The sequence below is a fragment of the Muntiacus reevesi genome, chromosome 3 (assembly GCF_963930625.1).
Source record: "Muntiacus reevesi chromosome 3, mMunRee1.1, whole genome shotgun sequence".
Taxonomy (NCBI): Eukaryota; Metazoa; Chordata; class Mammalia; order Artiodactyla; family Cervidae; genus Muntiacus; species Muntiacus reevesi.
Genome location: NC_089251.1, coordinates 87998634 through 88019888, shown reverse-complemented (window position 1 = coordinate 88019888; position 21255 = coordinate 87998634). Strand labels below are relative to the sequence as shown.

Sequence of the window (21255 nt, the reverse complement as noted above, 5' to 3'; positions counted from 1 at the left end):
AGGGAACAAGCTCATTATCTTGATTCTGCTGCTACTTCCCTCAACCCATGACTTTATCTGCAGGCAGCGGGCAGAGGAGGGGAAACTGCTGAACCTGACTCTTGTCAGTTTGGACAGCTGGCCCTCAATCACACTGAACTTGAAGTGTGTGTCCCAGCGGGAAACAAGGTGACAGGTCAATTCTCCAGCCCGAGTTGAGGGTCCTGAAGAACAGGAGAAGGATGTGGAGAACACTTGATTTCTTTCCTCCTGTAGCCAAGGCAGGCTAGTCTAGGAAGGAGACAGAAGAGCCACAGGCACAGGTAAGAACAGCCTGAAGGATGAAGACACAGATGCTGAAGGGAGTCAGGGACCACTCATTAAAGACAGTGTGTGTGCCCTGTGCATGCATAGATGTACACTTAGGAAAACATGTACCCCAGGACTTAAACCCTCACCACCGGTCACTGAGTTGAAAAAGCAGCAAAGTACCCTTTGACAAATGTATTATAAGGAATGGTTTCTCAAAGTAAATTTACACTGTTTCCAAAAATCCTTTTCTACACTGGTATTTCCTGCTCAAACGTCGAGGCCAGTGACCTACTGCTTCCTATTTGAAACTAGGCCCCTTATCTCCTATGAAATAAACTTAAACATCAACTCTGAGAGTCTGAGTCTTGGGCCAAGGAAATGGCAAGCGATTTTGCCCTCTTCCCCTTCAAGGAGAGTGGGTCTACCCTGAGGAGGTAGGATAGTGGAATTGGATATGCAGATGACACCACCTTTATGGCAGAAAGTGAAGAAGAACTAAAGAGCCTCTTGATGAAAGTGAAAGAGAAGAGTGAAAAAGTTGGCTTAAAGCTCAACATTCAGAAAACTAAGATCATGGCATCCAGTCCCATCACTTCATGGCAAATAGATGGGAAAACAGTGGAAACAGTGTCAGACTTTATTTTTTTGGGCTCCAAAATCACTGCAGATGGTGATTGCAGCCATGAAATTAAAAGACACTTACTCCTTGGAAGGAAAGTTATGACCAACCTAGATAGCATATTAAAAAGCAGAGACGTTACTATGTCAACAAAGGTGCGTGTAGTCAAGGCTATGGTTTTTCCAGTGGTCATGTATGGATGTGAGAGTTGGACTATAAAGAAAGTTGAGCGCCAAAGAATTGATGCTTTTGAACTGAGGTGTTGGAGAAGACTCCTGAGAGTCCCTTGGACTGCAAGGAAATCCAACCAGCCCATCCTAAAGGAAATCAGTTTTGAATATTCATTGGAAGAACTGATGTTGAAACTGAAACTCCAATACTTTAGCCACCTGATGGGAAGAACTGACTCATGTGAAAAGACCCTGATGCTGGTAAAGATTGAGGGTGGGAAGAGAAGGGGACCACAGAGGATGAGGTGGTTGAATGGCATCACCGACTCAATGGACATGAGTTTGAGTAAACTCCAGGAGTTGGTGATGCACAGGGAGGCCTGGCATGCTGCAGTCCACGGGGTCGCAGAGTCAGATACGACTGAGTGACTGAACTGAACTAATCCCTGAGCTGGGGGCATCTGGAGAATACACTGCTCACTGCCTCTCTGGAGCACTGTCGCCTATGCACGGCCCCCAGGGAACCTATGATTCTTCCTTTCTCTACCCAGAAAGTCTTCCCTCTGCCCCCCTAGCTTCTCCAAATTCCAGCACCAGGGGCCAGCTAAAGGCCACAAATCCTTGAAAAAACCATCCAGGTAGCTCCAGCCCATTCACCCCTCTCTCAGACACGTGGCTGCATGCTACCTTGTTCTTGGTCTCAGCTGACTGTGGCAAGATGGGGTGGGGTGGTCTGGGGTACTGGTGGTGATGGAATACCTATCTTCATCATCAGCACCAGACCAGGTGTACGAAGGTCTACCGATCTTCACAAAGTGGGCGGTGGCCGCGCTCCAGGCGGGAGGAATCTGGAGAATCCAGTGTTCTCTCGGATGGGGGCGCAGGTGGGGAATCTGGTTAAATTTGTTCGATTGTGGGGAGCACTTTCCCTGAGCCACGTCTTGGCAAGGGCAGGCGAAGCTCGCAAGTCCCCTTCCGGGCCGCGTCCCAGTTCTTGGCCCGGGAGAGCCCTCAGCAGCGGCCGTCGGCGCAAATGACAGACGCCGGGGTGGCTCCTCTCCCGCGCCGAGATCCTGGAAGCGGCCACTGCGCCCGGCCGCTCGGGCTCGGATCTGAGCGGCTAGTCTGAGGGTGGTGTCTGAAATCGGGCGCTTCCTGCCTTTCCCTCGGCCTGGATGCCCGGCTGGCTCCGCGGGCTCCGAGATTCCCGCGCCGCCCCGCCCCGCCGCCCGCGCCCCGCACGGTGCGCGCCGCGTCCCCGCCCCAACCCCACCCCGCCCCTTGCCCTCAGGGGGGCACCCCCACCGGGGCGGGAGGGTGGTCCGCCGCGCCCGGTCGCCGAGTGGCGGAGGTGACAGTAACCGCCTTCCCATTTCCGCCCGGCCGGCGGCGCGGCGGGGCGAGTGCCAGCAGAGGCGCGCGGTCCTCCCTCCGCCCGCCCGCGCCGGGGGCTGGCCCTGCCTCGCCGGCGCCTTTTTCCCCCGCACCGCGGCGCCGCTTCGCCACTCGGGCACCGCAGGTAGGGCAGGAGGCTGGAGCGCCTGCCGCCCGCCGCCCGTAAAATGGTCACCTCGGCTGGACAGCTCGCCCTCTTCGCGCTGGGTACGTACGCTGCCCGTGGCGCGCCCGGCGCCACCTGCCCTCCGGGACACCCCGCTTTCCCCTCGTCCCCTCCATTTCTCTGTCTCGGGGGTGTTCTGCGCTCGCGTAGGAGAGGAGAGGGAGGCGAATGCTTTTCGAGGCTTGCAAGCTAGGAAGCAGGGGGAATCACTTGTGCCTACTAGGGATTTGGGGAGCCTGTTCCAAAGAGGGGGACGGTCGAGCGCTCAGCCGGTCCCCGGGAAGTGGCCGGCGGGCCGTGCGTGAGAACGCCCGCCGGGGAAGGGGGAGCGGTGTTTGAACGCGCTTGAACTTTAATCCGCCGCGGCTCGTACACTTGCCAACACCTACCTGCTTACCTGGCTGCTTCCAAACCAGTCTTCACCGGCGTATGAAGCGCGTAGATTCGGAGAGGGTGGCCAGCCCCTGGCTGCTTCCTTTTCGTACTCTCTGCCTACCCCTGAGCCCAGCGACCCGCAGATGTTCACCGTCAGCAGCGGCGCCTGGATCTTCTAACTTTGCGAGTTCTGGAGCTTTGGGGTGGGTTTTGGAATTTTGCGCGGATTAATTGTTCTTTTGATTAACTTCTCTGGGAGCCGAGGGCAGGAGTGAAACCCTAGACGGAGAGCTGCCAGTTTCCTTTGAGTCTGTTCTTGGAAGAGAGCGAGGGATGGGGGAAGGGAGGGGAAGTTAAGCCCGGCAAACCTGGGCCGGGTCTGGGGAGCCGGTGAAGGTCACTGCCCGGCCGGCTCTTGGCCCTTGCGGCGCCGGGTCTCTCTGGTGTTGAGATAACAGATTAACAGCCCAGGTGTCCTGGTCATTGCCTAGCTTCCGTGAAGTGAATTGTTGGGTCACTGTCTCCTCTGGAGAGCGAGTTGTTTGCTACAGGATGATTTATTAGAGCTTGAGAAAAGCTCTGGAACCCTTCCCCTTCCCCCTCTCCCCCAATGCCCAGAGCCTCAGCCCCACCCAGTTCCGTGTACAGTTTCAGGGGGTTCACCGACCCGCCCGTAATCCTGCCCGTGAAACGCTGATTAAGAAGTGGAGGCATCATCTAAGGGAAATACGGGGCAGCCGTGGAACCGGATTCCACAGCAGCTCCGGGGTGTACCCTCACCTGAAACTCACCAACAGGTGGCATGACTCCGAGTGGCTTTTTTTTTCCCCCTTTCCCAAGCCTTTTTATATTTTTGTATTGATAGTTCTAATTTTAGAGTTTTTTAAAAGCAGTTAAACATTACCAAACAATAGAAGTCTCCTGTATTCGGGTCCCTATTGTAATGTTGTTTGCAAATGCTGAAAGTAATAATAATAACCTAACACTATTTGAGCTCCTACTCTGTGCCAGGCACTGTTCAGAGTACTGTATATGTATCGGCTCATTTCATTTTCACACCAACCTGATGATGAAGAAGGTATTACCATCCCCAGTTTATGGAAGGGTGAAGTGAAGCACATAGGCTCTCAGTTAGTAGGTAGCTGGGTCAGAATTATGATTATAGAAGGAATGTTGATATTAAAAGTCAATTTACTGTGGTTACTGTAGTCCCATTCTCCTGGATTGGAACTTTTTCTCCAGTAGAGCTGGGTGAATACCCTGGAACTTGCTTTAAACAGGGTTTTCTTTTGGATTCACAGGATCTCAGGGCAGTTTCAGGTTATTCAGTGAACAATGAAACAAGAAACAATAAAAGTAGGCAAATTTGAGGAAGCTTTGTAAAGCTGCTCCTGCCCCCCAACATAGGATACTTGCCCATGAAGACTGCATTCGTTCATCATGGAATTTTTCTCTTTTGCCTGAGTTCAACTTAATCTTTGTTTCTTTCCTTAACAAAAGAATGTATAAACTTACAAAGATTGATCAATTTGTAAAAGCTGGCTTATACAGTTCCAAGCAATGAACAGTTGAAAAAATTAGAGGAAAAAGAAGGCAAGAGTAATTTACACCAGTGAGGATTCCTTCATATATATATATATATATATATATATATATACATTAGCCATTAGTTCTGTGCATTGACTACAATTTCTGCCTCCCACCTCACTTTCCACTAGACTGCTGAATACCCATCAATGCCACATGCATCTTTATTCTGCATATTTCCTCCAGAGTTGCTTTCCTCACTAATTTTTCTTAAATTAGTTGAAGGCAGTTCTAGATGAATCAGCCAGTGTTCTGTCAGTAATCAAGATCTAGAAAAATGAGGTCTTTCCCCTTCTTCCCCCACATCCGTGGGGACAATCTAAGAAGGAACTGTTGGGATTCCCTGTTGGTTCTTCTGATTACTTGATTGGTGTTTTGGTGGAGAGTGTGGAGACTTGATTAAGTGTAACGTTGGGAACTTAATCTGGGTTCCTGTGGTGGCTGCCCTCTCAGGTCAGGTTCCGCTCAGTAGCTGCATAGAGTCTTGTCTCCTTCAATCCCAGGTCCTCCTGGTGTCCTCAAGGGAGCAAGATGTACTTTTGGGCAAGTTACTTAGCTTGTACCTTGTTTTCCTCATCTAAAGAATAGTAATATTAACAGGATCATTGAATATAATTAATGAACCTCGAATGGTGCCTGACATATAGTAAGCATTTAATCAATCATCATCGTCGTCACTTTGAACTTAATAGAATTCCAGATATCATTGCAGGTTATGTCCATTCTGTAACTGAGAGTTTGTCTTACTTATCTCCCAGTTCCTCACCTTTCCTAAGACAGAAAATACTATCTAAACTAAAAACCTTAGAGATTTTAGCAAATCTCATTTGGCAGATGACAAATTCAAGAAAGTTTGGGAGTTCTCTTGAACCTAGTGAATTCTTTAGTTTTTGATGCAGAGCATTGGTATTTCCTCCTTACTGTTCAGTGGTCAGTTGTTTATTGAAGTCCACACTAAGTTCTAGTTTCCTTATCTGTAAAGTGGAAACTCTACACACCTCTACACAATGGGTTGTTATGAGAATCAAATGAGATGGTAAATATGGAAGCTACTTATAAACTTTAAAAATAAAGGGCTACACACAAAATGACATTGATTTTGTAATATATCTTATAATCCAGAAATAAACATTATTACTTTTATGGCAGCTCCCAGAAGTAAGACTGCTGCTGCTGCTGCTAAGTCGCTTCTGTCGTGTCCGACTCTGTGCGACCCCATAGACGGCAGCCCACCAGGCTCCCCCGTCCCTGGGATTCTCCAGGCAAGAACACTGGAGTGGGTTGCCATTTCCTTCTCCAATGCATGAAAGTAAAAAGTGAAAGTGAAGTCGCTCAGTTGTGTTCAACTCTTAGCGTCGTAGACTAAAGAAGCATGTTCCTGGACACAAAATACCATGAAGGATGGGGAGAGAGGAAGCGAGTCAGCTTCCCAGTGGATTTGGGGCAGAGGGACCAGCAGGGGGCATGAAGTAAGCCGGTTCTCTTCTCCATTACATAGAAATGAGGTCTTTCAGAGTGAACAGTGGAGCTTTGCCCAGGACACATGTTTTCCTTATTGGACAGTCATAATTAGGGAAAGTTCACTTTGAACAAGGGCTGTAAAGGTGTATATGGAAGACTTAGAGGCTGAGTTTCCTGTATTTACTTTTCCAAAATTTGGTTTCCTAGGATAAAGTGAAAATCTTTCTGCAAATACTCAGTGTCCCCTGCAAAGAGGACCTTTCTTATAGGAGTAAATGATGCTTCATGTTCCATGGTAACATGAAAAATAGATGGTTTTTCCATTAGACCTATCTCTAAAGACCTTTTGAAAGTATACTTTGAACAGGGTCCTGCTCTTTGCGCTGCCGGCTAAAAAGGACAGGAAGTGGGAAGTGGAGATTGGGTCAACCAGAATGGAACTGGCCTAACGAATTGGGCGTCTTGTGCCTGCTTCTCCCTCAAAACCTCTGTAGTCTCTTCCACAGCAGTGCCCTCAAATCACAACCACTTGGAGGACTTGGGACCCCGTTGGCTGGGGAGGAAGAAGGTGGGCGAGTGTGCCCGTCTAATGAGAGCTCCCCCGTGTGGCTTGTGACTGCTGCTGGTGGGGAAGAGAGGAAAAGCACCCTGAGACCATAGCTGTACAGTCAGTGTGGTTAGGGAAACTTCTCCCTTCACCAGTTGCGTTTTGTCTGAGGTACGTTTGGTGTTGTAAATGCTGCTGTGCATTTGTGAGCATTAGTAAAGGCACTTCTGCCTGTCCTGTTGACCAGCAGAGTTAGAAGTCATGCTGAGAACTCTTAACTGTCCTACATGTTCTTGTACTTTACCTATGGATGTAATGATCAACTCAATATTAAACTCCAGCAGACCAACGCTAATCATGTCACGCTTTTTTTTTGATCACCCAAAATTGACCATTGTTTTCCTGCCATTTCAAATGTTTTTCATCATTTCACTTAAAGTATAAACTTAATTCTATGCTAAAGCTAGTATGTTTCAGATTGCCTCTAGATAGAGGATTGGGGCACTTTTATGGTGACTTTTGTTTTGCTTTTTTTCTTTTCATCTGTGAAATGTTAAATATAAAAATCCTTTTGTAGAATCAGGAAAGGAGCCAGAAATCTAGGTTACTAGAACCATTTCTTAGGAACTCTTCATTTCAAGCATAAGTGTATGTTTCCCTTCAGATCAGTTCTAAAAATGTGGGTAAATTCTTTTGAAGCATTATGAATTAGTTGGGTTAAATATGACTTAAATAGTTGTTGTCTGGACTTAGAAAAAGTTGGAAGTTCATTGAAATTGAATTTTTGCATTTGCTAGTGCTTTTATTTCTTTCTCTTAAGTCAGAGGAAACAAACTTTCTTCATTGGATTCCCTGATGGCTCAGACAGTAAAGATTCTGCCTGCAACATGGGAGACCTGGGTTCAGTCCCTGGGTTAGGAAGACCCCATGGAGATGGAAATGGCAATCCATTCCAGTATTCTTGCCTGGGAAATCTCATGGATAGAGGAGCCTGGCAGGCTACAGTCCCTGGGGTCGCAAAGAGTCAGACATGACTGAGCAACTAACACACACTAGCCTAGTGTATTATATGCCCAGTACTTTTGCCTTTAATAGTTTGCTGTCCTCTTACCTTGAAAATCTTTCAATTTTACCCACTTACATTTCTGAAGTACTTGTAGCTGGTTAGGGCTTCCTCAAGGAGGGATTTGACACATAACTTCTTTGTGTAACAAGCTTGTATAACTTTGTGGAACTCAAGCCTGCTATTGCCTCTCCTCTTTTGGTTTTAACTTTTGACCGTGTTGACTTTTCTGGCAGGGAACCTTGATACACCTCCACGTACTGTCTTGAACTCATGTGGGTTGGTGCTTGTCCCCTCTTCCCTGCTGGTTTGAGGGCTTCTGGAGGGCAGAACCCCTTGGTCTTCATCTTTGCCCTTGGCATCTGGAGCACAGGCTGACCTTCCGGGGAGACCAGTAAGCACTTGATGAGTCCTTGGGATGCCCTGTGTTGAATACTCCAAGTGGAGACTCAGTTGGCAAACACTTAGCTGGGCAGGTAACATTTATCCTGAAAAACTTTATTTTGATCATCAAGGTTGGTTGCATATAAATGCTTGTATGCAACTTGTTTTCAGATAGTGTTTTATTGTTTTTTAGTAGATGATGATTTGTTTTAGACTGCAAAAGCATATTTTTTTCTCTGGAACATAGAAAATTTAGGAAAGCGTAAGAGAAAATGTATTTTAATGGCCTGTAATTCCACCACCCAAAGATAACTGTGATTAACATTCTGTTGCACAGTCTGATAGATGAAAGTACGCGTGTGTGCGTGCATGCTTGTTTGTGTCTGACTCTGCTACCCCATGGACTGTAGCCCACCAGGCTCCTCTGTCCATGGGATTTTCCAGGCAAGAATACTGGAGTGGGTTGCCATCTCCTCCTCCAGGAGATCTTCCCCACCTAGGGATCGAACTGGCATCTCCTGTGTCTCCTTGCATTGGCAGGCAGATTTTTACCACTGGGTCACCTGAGAAGCATTCAGATGAATGTATAGATCAATGAATATTCTGTAAAAGCTTGTATGAATTCTGAGGGACTCACACTGTTTAATTTATTTGCTTTTTAACTTAAAAATCTTTCATAATAAAGCTTTTATGTCATTAAACATTCTTCTATAACATCATTCATTGTAGCTGGGAAAAATAATCCCTTGATTGTGTTTACTATAATTTTGAAATCCTTTGACCATATAGATTCTTCTTATTTCTCACTGTTATGAGTAATCCACACATTGTTATTGGGAATATAAATTGATACAACTTTTCTTGGAAGTCAACGTGGCAATCGCTATCAATTTTAAGTGGGCATAATTTGGGTCATTGATTTCACTTTTTGATATATATATTTATATTATACTTATATAAATACTTACCTGAAAGTGCAGAGAAAAATGTAAATGATGGTGGTTGTTGACTTGTTTATAACAGTGACAAGTTGGCAGTCCCACAGTTACACTTTAAGGAGATTCCTTATATAGGTATTTTTATATATGAATACAATGATTTCCTTTATTCAGTTCAGTTCAGTCGCTCAGTCGTGTCCGACTCTTTGCGACCCCATGAACCGCAACACACCAGGCCTCCCTGTCCATCACCAACTCCCAGAGTTTACCCAAACTCATGTCCGTTGAGTTGGTGATGTCATCCAACCATCTCATCCTCTGTTGTCCCCGTCTCCTCCTACTCTCAATCTTTCCCAGCATCAGGGTCTTTTCAAATAAGTCAGCTCTACACATCAGGTGGCTAAAGTATTGGAGTTTCAGCTTCAACATCAGTCCTTCCAATGAACACCCAGGACTGATCTCCTTTAGGATGGACTGGTTGGATCTCCTTGCAGTCCAAGGGACTCTCAAGAGTCTTCTCCAACACCTCAGTTCAAAAGCATTAATTCTTCTGTGCTCAGCTTTTATAGTCCAACTCTCACATCTATACATGACCACTGGAAAAACCATAGTCTTGACTAAATGGACCTTTGGTGGCAAAGCAATATCTCTGCTTTTTAATATGCTGTCTAGGTTGGTCATAACTTTCCTTCCAAGGAGTAAGCGTCTTTTAATTTCATGGCTGCAGTCACCATCCACAGTGATTTTTGAGCCCCCAAGAATAAAGTCAGCCACTGTTTCCACTGTTTCCCCATCTATCTGCCATTAAGTGATGGGACCGGATGCCATGATCTTAACTTTCTGAATGTTGATCTTTTAGCCAACTTTCTCACTCTCCTCTTTCACTTTCATCAAGAGGCTCTTTAGTTCTTCACTTTCTGCCTATGTACCTATTTTCAAAAAATAAAGGTTTCTTCAAAATTTTAAATTCAAAAAGGCAGGTTCTAGAACTAGATGTATAATATAGGGCTACAGTTTGAATTGATTAATTTTTTATAACAATTATATATTAAATTTGTAAGGCTAAAGTCAAGGAACATAAATGATACAACAAAAATTCTTGTACATAAATGTTTGGCTCATCTTTGATTATTTAGGGTAAGTTTCTAGAAATTACCCTTCTTGCCCACTAGCAGTGTGTGAATGCGCACTTTTCGGGCCCTTCTATAAACAGACATTAGTTCTAACATTTGCCAACTTGACTGGAGAAAAAAAATCTCAGCCCAGTTTCATCTTTAATATTTGTTAGAGTGAGTAAGTTTGTAGGTCGTTTGTCATCTTGTTATTTGCATCTTAACCTTTTTAGAATTTTTCCTATTGATGGATCATCCTTTTCTTAGCGCTTTATAACACACTTTATATAAAAAGGTTACTGATACTTGGCAAGTAGTCCCCATTTATTGTCTTTTACTGTTTTGTTTACGGTATTTTTGATATGCCTATTGTTTTTGTTTTTATGTAGCAGAAACTACAAATCTTTCCCCTTAAGCTTTCTACCTTTGCTTGTATAATTAGGAAAACCTTCCCTATCCTCTGATTCTTTTGTGGTCTCATTATGTTGAACTATTCTACCTACAATTTGTTCTAATGTGTAGTGTGAGGTACAACTGATGTTTTACTTTTTTAAAACAGTCAACCAATTAATATTCTCAATTGTCATTTGTGGAATAATCTATTCCTTCCTACTAGAAGGAAGGAATAGATGGTTTGAAATTCCATTTTTAATCATATACTAAATCCTTCTAAGTACTTGAATCTGTTTGTGGAATTTCAGTTTGGTTCTTTTATTTTGTACTTTTGTCCTTATTCTGAACTTGCTCATTCATGTAGTCTACGAATTTTCATTGAGTACTTGTTCTGCACTGTAACTGCTTCTAGGTACTAGGGAATCGGCCAAGAATGATTCCTGTTTTCATGGATCTAGTGGGTGAGACTTTTTCCCTTGCTTTGGTTATTGATGATATCTAAAAGCTTTTTAGATATCTGTAAATTATATTTACAGTTGATCCCTGAACAACACAAAGGTTAGGGGACCAACACTCCAAAAATCCACCTTTAATTTATGGTTGGCCCTCACATCACAGGTTTCTCTATATCCAGGGTTCCCCGCTGGCAGACTCAATCAATGCTGATCATGTAGTTCTGTGGTGAAGTGAAGTGAAGTTGCTCAGTTGTGTCCAACTCTTTGCGACCCCATGGACTGTAGCCCACCAGGCTCCTCCATCCATGGAATTTTCCAGGCAGTAGTATTGGAATGGGTTGCCATTTCCTTCTCCAGAGGATCTTCCCCACCCAGGGATCGAACCTGGCTCTCCCGCATTGCAAGCAGATGCTTTTACCATCTGAGCCACGAGGGAAGCTCCAAGTTCTGTGGTATTTACTATAAAAAAAAATTCACACATGTAAATGGACCCACACAGTTCAAAGCTGTGTTGTTCAATGATCAAATGTATTTTGTAATAGGTTTTGTTAATTTTAATAGTCCTTCAGCTGATTCTCTGAGGTTTCTTGCATCGTGTAATCTTCAATGGTGATAACTTTGTCTCTTTCTTTTTATATTTTCATCTCATTGCACATGTGAGTACTCAGTCCGTCCGATTCTTTGAAACCCCATGTACTGTAGCCTGCCAGGCTCCTCTGTCCATGGGATTATCCTGGCAAGGAGTAGAGTGCGTTGCCATTTCCTCCTCCAAGGGATCTTCTCAACTCAGAGATCAAACCCATGACTCCTGCATTGGCAGGCGATTTCTTTACCACTGAGCCACCTGAGAAGCCCTTTCATCTCATTGCTTTTTCTTATCATGCTGGCTAAAACTTTTAAGGACAATTTTTTTTTTTAAGCAGTGGCTGTCTTTGTATTTTTCCTGACATACCATAATGTTTGTAACTTTTAGCAATTAAATAATAGACTGATTTTTCAGTTATTTATATATAATATGCATATGTATATTTTTCTATGTGTATACATATATGTACATTTTCATGTTAATAAAATATGCTTCTCTTCATAAGTTACTAAAAGATTTAGTATTTTGATTTGTTTTTTAAAGCAGGGGAGATAATATGTTGGAGTTTTGTTTTTTTTCTGAAATGTTTTGAGGATATTTGACTCAATTAAATTAAAGCCATTCTTTTAAATTCTTGGAATGAACCCTTCTTGGCCATGTGTATTATTCTCTGCATCTACTGCTAGATTTGATCTATTTGGACCCTTGTTTTCTTTTTTTAGGTTTTGATATCAGTGTTATGTCAGCTTTATAAAATAAATATTAAATTGTTCCATCTGTTTTATTCTCTGGAGTAGATGAATTATCATGGAAATCAAATGTTGCTGTGAAGGCTTGGAAGAAATTGCTTATGAAACTTCTGAGTCTGGTCTGTTTTTAATGGTCAGTTCAAGTTTTCTACTTCTTGAATCATTTTTGGTAATTATTTATTTTCCTCACAATCTATTCAATTCAGATTTATAAAGCTTTAGCATAGATTAATAAATGATCTCCTTTTAATTAAAATTTTTTCTTTTCCACCTGCAACCTCAGTTAATATGGCTTTACCAAATATGAAACAAAAATAAGCACTTTGGCCCCCAACATACATTGTTAATTTGTTTTTCTTGATAATTATAAAAACTTCATTTTAGTCATTAACCAAGTTCAAGTCAAAGTTCATATTTGATAGTTTATTTGCATAAAGGCATGTCCAGTGTTGTTATAATGATGCCATTTTTGATTTGGATGATGCATGGCACTGTAATTTCTAGCAGAGGCTAGCTAGCTTCCTGATGGTTTCTTAAGCTTTAAAAGTTTTGTTGTTGTTGTTGTTCAGTCGCTCAGTTATGTCCGACTCTTTGCAACCACATGGACTGCAGCACGCCAGGCTTCCTTGTCCTTCACCATCTCCTGGAGCTTGCTCAAACTCATATCCATTGAGTCAGTGATGCCATCCAACCATCTCATCCTCTGTCATCCCCTTTTCCTCCTGCCTTCAGTCTTTCCCAGCATCAGGGTTTTTTCTAATGAGTCAACTCTTCGTATCAGGTGGCCAAAGTATTGGAGCTTCAGCTTCAATATCAGTCCTTCCAATGAATATTCAGCGTTGATTTCCTTTAGGATGGACTGGTTTGATCTCCTTGCAGTCCAAGGGACTCTCAAGAGTCTTTTCCAACACCACAGTTCAAAAGCATCAATTCTTTAGCGTTCAGCCTTCTTTGTGGTCCAACTCTCACATCCACACATGTCTACTGGAAAAACCATAGCTTTGACTATGTTTTAAAAAGTTTTAAAACCTCCAAAAACACTGTTGTGTTCATTAGATGCTACTGTAGTGTTTGGAGCAAGATAGAAGATTTCTGTTGTTTGCTCATTTGCTTTTTGTTTATTTACTTATTTATTGGTTTGTTTTTAAGATCAGTACTTCTAGTTGAAAAATGTTGTGTTCTTACAAAGGGACCATGTCTTCATCTTGGATTTTAGGTCTTTAATCTGAGTTTGAACTAGGTTAGTAAACAATTCTCCTGGGTACTTGGAGACTAGGTATACCTTGACGGCTCTTTCGTCACCTCTCTCCGGGCTGAGGCCCTCTCTTTGTAATTATTATATTTCCAAGCGGTCTGGGAGATTAACTGGCTAAATGGTACACGTAATGTGGTGACAGAAAAGCGGCTGAAGCTGATAAACAAGAGGTTTGCAATTACACACTCTGCTTCCCTCTGCCAGGCCTTGGCAATAGGGAAAAGAAGACTTCGGATACTTTTCTTGGTTGAAAGAAACCACATAAGCCCTGTAACTTCACCGAGGCCGTGGCCCTGAGGAATTGGCTTGGGAGCTGCGGAGGAACGTCACCTGGTCACTGAGCAGCCTGAAGCTCTGGGCTCGGGAACCTGTCACCTTGGGCGGGTTTCTGGGTTACCACTGCTGCGTTGAAGGAGCACCTCAACAGGCTGGCTTGCGTGCTGTTACACACTCCCTGCCAGCACGTTTGAACAATGACAGGTGGATTTTTGCACATAGCAGACCTTGGGCGTTATAATTAAGGTTTTGGATGATGAATCATAGGTTTGTGAACTAGAATGAAAGCAAGTCCGGGTCCTGAGCATTTCTTTTAGGGAGATGAGGTAAACTCACAGATCGTAGAGGTAGGGAATCCTTCTGGATCTGGACACTCCGTAAACCTTATCAACCACTCCTTTGTCCCCCCCACAAAGGAAACCCTCCAAACAAACACACCTTTTGTGCTGACCCCGAGCAGACCACTTATTGTTACCAGAACACATACACCCTCTGGTTGCCACCTCCCCATATGGGGCAGTCAGGACATCCTCCTTCTCTGTCAGCCTTGCTAAATCCTACTCATTCTTTTTCCACAGTGAAATAGAAAATCAGAATCTATAAACAAGAGTCTGGAAAACACTCTCACATTCAATTCACCAGAGACATTCTTTTTTGAGGCTTAACTGTCAGAGCTCTTACCATATCTCTTTCTGTGTGTGGTTACAGATTTATTTGTATAGTCACTCTTTTTCCTTCAAAAATGGCATTTGGTATTTTAAAATCTGCCTTTCACTTACAGTATATAGGGAAAGTGTTTTTGTGGCAAAGATACAAATATGTCTATCCATCTATTTTTAATGAGTAACACATTCCATTAAACAGCTCTGGCATTGTTATTTATTCACCCGTTTTGATAGAGATGTAGGGTGTTTCACCCTTTTAAATACTGAAACCTGAAATTAAAATGTTTACAGCTAAATTATTACCAGCATCTTTGAATTATTTACTATGATCAAATCCCCAGAAATGGATTACTAGGTCAAAATGTACACACTTTTCCATCTCTTAATATGTTTTGACAATCTGCCTTTGAGAAATTCTGCCTTTTGAGAAATCTGCCTTTGAGGCTGACAAATTCATACTTCTATCCTGTGTATGAGTGCCTGTTTATCAGCAAACTTGCCTATGATGAACATTATGATTTTTAAGACTTTGCTAATCATGTTGATTAACTGATGTCTCATTTTAATTTGTATTTCTTTGGCTAAAACCAAAGTTTGCTACAATTGCATGCTTTTCATGTTGAGTATTTGAATTCCTTTTCTTGAGACTTACCCATTTCTGTCCTTAGGTCATGTTTTGGGCAGGTGAGTTATTTTCTCATTGATTCATAAGCAGTTTTTTAAAAAAGATATATGAATTATTTTCCTTGTTTTGTCATTTTGCTATTTAAACTTACATGTGTGTATATTTGGGTTTACCAAAGTATGGTTCTGTTTTTGTTTTTAATTTTTAAGGACTTAAAATCATTTCATTATTTCTTTGTGACTTCTACTTTTGTCTTGGAGTAGGAAGAGATTTTCTATAACTCTTTGATCTTTCATTTCCTGTATACTTTCATGTTGTTGCTTGGGGTATTTAAATTTCACTTCTTTGGGAATGCGTTTTGGTTTCAGATGTGAGATAGGAATCTAACTTGCCTTTTTGTCAAAATGATCTGGTTCCTCAAACACCATTTGTTGAATAATTTATTCTCTACTCACTGATTTCGAATTTTTGCCACTTGAGACTTTCTTAGGAGTACTTGAATCGGTTTTTAGAGTTTCTGTTCAGTTCCATTAATCTGAGACTTGTCCTGTAATGAACCATTCATTGGGGCTGGGAATGTGTCATTGTCCTAGGAAGCTGGGGCAGAAAAATCGTGAGAAGTAGGCAGGTATTGGGTGGTCCTTGGGTCTCACTACCCTGAAAGGCGTGGTGAACTTTCCTCTGCCCTCCTGTTCTTTCTGGAACTTTGTGCGTGGAAGGAATTTGGGGTCACGAGGCAAGCCTGTGGTCCTCCATGTGACATTCAGGTTAATAAAAACCATATATTTTCAGGTCCACTTCTCAAACAAGAGAACTGGGGAGTCTGCCATGGTGTACATATAGCCTCAGACAAACCTGGCACATCTCCTAGGATATAGTAAAAGGAATAATAAAGAATCAGAAAAGAGTTTCACTAGACAGGCATAACATTGTTTTCTATATTAAAACAAACTCAAATATATTAGTGAAGAGAATGCAAGATTGAAATATCAAAATTAGTACTCCAGGTATAAGTCTTCAAATAAATTGTAATTTTAAAATTTTGATTGTTTCAAGCTGTGCCCCCATACTCTAGAGGAACAGGTGTGAGTTCCTTTTCTTTGCCATTTTGGGGGTTTTAATGAAGAAATTAGAGAGGTACTGTCCCAAATGGATGACTAATTTTCAGATACTTAGAGTAGGGCAGAATAGTAACTAAAATGAATGACTTCACCATTCTTCTGCTTCTGTTGGATATAATTTCCCTTTCTTTTTCTAAGTTTTTCTAAGGTAAAAACTTAATTATTGATTTTAGATCTTTTTTCTTTCCCAACATATTCATTCAATGCTAAAAATTTCCCTGTAGACTCTGCTTTCACCTCATCCCACAAATTCTGAAGAGTTGGTTGTGTTTCTTTTTTTTAACTTCAAAATACTTTTGACTTCTCTTGAGATTTCTTCTTTGACCCATGTTTTATTTAGAAATGTTGTTTAATCTCCAGTGTGTGGTGATTTTCTGGCTATATTTCTGTTACCTAGTTTACCTTCTTTATTGTCTGAGAGCAGACATGGTATGATTTCTATTCTTTTCAATGCGTGCTCAGTTGTGTCTGACTCTTTATGACCCCATGAACTGTAGCCCTCCAGGCTCCTCTGTCCATTAGATTCTCCTGGAAAGAATACTGGAGTGGGTTACCATTACCTCCTCCAGGGGATCTTCCCGATCCAGGGACTGAACCTGTGTCTCCTCCCTCTTTTGCATTAGCAGGTGGATTCTTTACCACTGAGCCATCTAGGAAGCCCTTCAATGTGTCCAAGTATATTTTATAGCCCAGAATGTAGTCTGTCTTGGTGAATATTCATGTGAACTTGAGAAGAATGTGTATTCTGCTGTTGTTGAATGAAGTAGCTCATAGATGTCATTATATCCAACTGGTTGATGGTGATGTTGAGTTCAATTATGTCCTTCCTTATTTTCTGCCTGCTGGATTTGTCCATTTCTGAAAGAAGGGTGTTGAAACCTCCAGCTATAATAGTGAATTCATGTTTCTTCTTGCAGTTCTATTCATTTTTGCCTCGTGTATTTTGGTACTTTATTGATAGGTGCATACAGGTTCTTTATTATTACATAACTTCTTCATTCATTAATGCTTTTTTAATGATTCAGGATCTCCCAGCAGCTAAAGGTCTTCACTAATAAACTCTTTCTTCCCATGTGGTGCCTATAGTGCAAATCTTCCATTACTGCTTGTGAAATGAGGAAAGTTTTCTTCCTGACTTAGATAAGCAGATCTCAATTTTAACTTTCCTTGTGGGGAGAAAAAAATATAAAAGGCATTACTCCAAGTTCCTGATCAAGATAGTGGGACCTTCTTTGATTGAGGCCATCCTTTCAAATCAGTTCTTATTTTGAATGTAGGATGTAGAAGGTTTCAGTGAATTGCTTATGTCCCTTTGAGACGTCTTTTGAGAGTTAGAAATTTACACTTAGGAGAGTAGCATCAACTCACTATGTAATATGAGCTTATGCTCTTGTGGAATGCCCCTTTCCCTTACTGTGGAATAAAGGGGAAAATAAAAGCTCTTCTGGCTCAATTGGATTTTTTTGGATTTCAGATAAAAGGCAGAATACTTTCCTTTTAACAGTGATAACAGAAGCAGTTGGAGTACCTCATCTGTCATCTCATGTAATACATCCAAGTGATCAAAGAGTTGTGATTTTTGTGAACTGGGCCTGACATAACATTTATTCTTTATTCACCCAAGGAAGCTACTTTATTTACTTACAAAGCCAAAGGATGAGTAACAAAAATAAGATCTGACAGGTAAAAGTGAGGGATGCTGTGTGTTTGGTTAGGTTATATTATACTTGGATTGTTCACTTCAGCAAACATTTAACTGTGTATCAGACCTTGTGCTGAGTTTGGTGATATTAATTCAAAAGAAGGCCATGGCTAGCCCTCGCCTCCAGCCCCTGAATTCTTTGTAGATTGCAGCAGAAGCAAACACAGGTTTTCACAATATGACATGAGATACGCAGTGAACACCTTGGGCTCAAGAAGACGGGTCTTGAGGGAATTCCCTGGCCAACCAGTGGTTAGGACTCTGCATTCTCACTGCCGAGGGCCTGGATTCAATCCCTGGTCAGGGAACTAAGATCCCACAAGCTGTGCGGTGCAATCCCCGCCCACCCCTCACACCCCCCCACCAAAGGAAAGTTCTTTGTATGACAGGGCTTGGCAGTCTTCAAGAAGCTAATGGCCATCACTTAGAACAGGGATGGGTAATTTCTTTAAGTGCCTATTATTATACAAATTCCTTTAACCCATCTAGCAGTCCTATGAGATATTGTGATTATCTCCATTTTATAGATGAGAAAACTGACACACAGAAATGTTAAGTGAATTGCTGAGGCTTCTATAGCCAGCAAATGGCAGAACAAGGATTTGAACCCAGGACCCTTGCCTGTTATCCCGGCCATCTCCCTGTTCTGCTTCTCCATGTCATCCATGGAAGGCTGTGGCTCCTGAGGGGCCTGGCTTCACTCTTGTGAGGGCGCCATTCTGTACCAGGCATTAGATGTAATCAGGCTTTCAGACAGCTGCTCCTCTAAATATTTACCGTATTGACAGTAATTGCCATGAAGGCTAAAAAGAAATATTCTACTTCCCAAAGCATGAAATAGAAAGAAACAAGTGTGGTAGTTGTTCTCCCCTTCTTTAATCAGAAGTTCAGTTGTTCAGAAGACAGATAATCACAGGAGGTATGTGTGACACATTTTGTTGCGACCACGGAGCCTCTAATAATAAGTTCGCTAATGGAGGCCTGTTTGCGTTTCTAGCATACATTTTTAAAAAGGTGTTTGTTTTAAAGGGCCATCTCTGTTGTTTATGCAGGCAGCCTGTCTCCAATGGGTGATGCGATGGAAGTCACAGCGCTTGTGCACTGCGGCCTTGAAGGCCCTCTGCTGGGGGCTGGCTTCACCCTCCTCACCCTCCTTTCACGCCTCCCCAGTTGACATTTCCCCCAAAGAAGAGCAGAAGGTGGAAGAGTCTGAAACACTTTTACTTTACATTTTTAGTTCCTCTCAGTCCAACCAAAGATAGAATCTGTGTTATCACGTTTGCTAATAGCTGGCTCCACTTTCAGACTCCTCACCCCAACTGCAGTGATGACATGTAGCCACAGACAACACAGGCATCTCCACGGGCCTGATAGAATCTCAGATCAGAACACAAAGAGCATTTACTGTTTCAGTTGTGTATAGGAACTTCCTTCATTCAGCTGGCAGCGTTTTCAGTGGCCTTTGTACCTCTGCATAGGTGGTTGAGTATCAGGTGCTCAGTTGTGGACAGTCTACAAAGGTTGATTAAAGGTGATTTTTTTTTTCCCCATCAGGTAAAAGTAATGGGGTCAGATGCATTGGCAATCAGTGTATTACTAAGACACAAAGCAGCCAGTGAGACACACCTCTTTTGCAATGAGTGAGCTTCTGGGTAAAAAAAAAAAATATATATATATATATATATCTGTATCTTGTTTGAAGGACCTTATTTGGTAATCCTTTTCTAGAACCATCTCTTCTTAATTGGTTTGTAAATCCAAAGTGTTCAAAGTAAGTTGCTTTTGCTGCGGTGACACCCCTCAAAACAACGTTGACTACTTGGGAATTGTGTAAAAGCCCATCCAAGCTGGTCACGGGGGAGAAAAAGCTGATTTTTTAACTGAGTCAGGGAACTAAACTCTCTCCTGAGAGTTACCTTCATGGATAGTCACTCCTTATAAAACTCCTGCTGTTCTCAGAGCAGAGGGCCTGCTTACATTTTCCATAGGTCTCCACACTAGCTACAGACTTTCTTAATCTTTGTGTCATCTAATCTCTTAGTGACCCGTCATCTAATATTTCTTCCTGCAGTTGATGCTCTTTAGTTGTGACATTCAATAGGAAAGAAAAAAGAAAGATTTAACATTTTTGGAACAGAGCAATCCTTTAGGTACAAAATGCCTTCATCTTTTCAGCTTGCAGTTCAGAATCCAAGGAACCAAAATTGCACAGCGCTGGTGTGTGATAACATGGCAAGGCTTTGGTGAAATTAGCCTAACTGTTTTCTAGCAGGAAGAAAATAAACCTGCTTCACCATTCACATATGTGCTTCACTGACTAATCAGGGAGCAACACTTTGTGGCCTGAAGGGAGAGGGTTCTGCTCCAGTGGGTGACTACTCATGGGCCAAGGATGGAGAGGCAGTCCCCACTGCTGGGAGCTCCTGCAAGCCTGCCCTGTGGATGGAGAGTTTATCTGAGCTCCCAGTCTTGAGAAGTGAACCACTGGGCTGTGTGGGGAGGCATGTTTTTTGTCCCAGAAAAGAGGCTATGATATGCGGCTATCCTTGCAAAACACATACTTCCTTAAACGACGCAAGTACTGGCTGCCCTGCTGAATAGGGGAGAGGGTCAGGCTAAAGGAGAGACCCCCCCACCCCTCAACCAGGTCTCATTCTTGAACATGTTGTGACCCCAGAGTCTAGTCTTGGTTCAACCAAGAGTCTTCCCTGGGGGCTGTGATGTCATCTGACTCTACTACAAGCAGAGCAAAAATAGGCAAATGGCCTCACTGTTTGGTCTTCAAGAGTAGTTAACTTTTATGAATAAGCATGTTTTGGTTCCCAGGAAGTGAATTAGGAAGTGTTAAAGAAATCTGCATTGTTCTAACTACCTAGCTCTGTGCTTTTCTTGGTTGTCTCTTCCTTAACCTCTTTTATGAATGGTTCAGTCACTGTTTTCACCTGGGATGTTTATCACCTGAGCTATTTTCAGAGGCTTCACAGGCAGAAATTTTCCAAAAATCTACAAAGGTCTGTATAGTCAAAACAGTGTTAGTTTGTGCAGTACTGATGCGAAGAGCTGACTCTTTGGAGAAGACCCTGATGCTGGGAAAGACTGAGAGCATGAAGAGAAGGGGACAACAGAGGATGAGCTGGTTGGATACATCATCAACTCAATGAACATGAGTTTGAGCAACCTTCAAGAGATAGTGAAGGACAGGGAAGCCTGGCGTGCTGCAGTCCATGGGGTTGCAAAGAGTTGGACACAACTGAGTGACTGAACAACAACAAAGGGCTTTGATTTATATAAAAACATTTTGCTTTGAGAAGGTGGATAAA

At 42.6% G+C, this 21255-nt stretch overlaps 1 protein-coding gene across 2 annotated transcripts in view; it reads left to right on the top strand.

Annotated features, from left to right (window-relative positions):
- Positions 1 to 2470: 2470 nt before the first annotated feature.
- Positions 2471 to 21255, top strand: part of TGFA (transforming growth factor alpha) — a 111966-nt gene continuing 93181 nt past the window's right edge. For both annotated transcript variants that reach the window (XM_065929481.1, XM_065929480.1), the window contains exon 1: positions 2471 to 2682. In XM_065929481.1, coding sequence (XP_065785553.1) covers positions 2643 to 2682 — 40 coding nt within the window. In that variant the 5' untranslated portion in view covers positions 2471 to 2642. The remainder of the gene's footprint in view (positions 2683 to 21255) is intronic.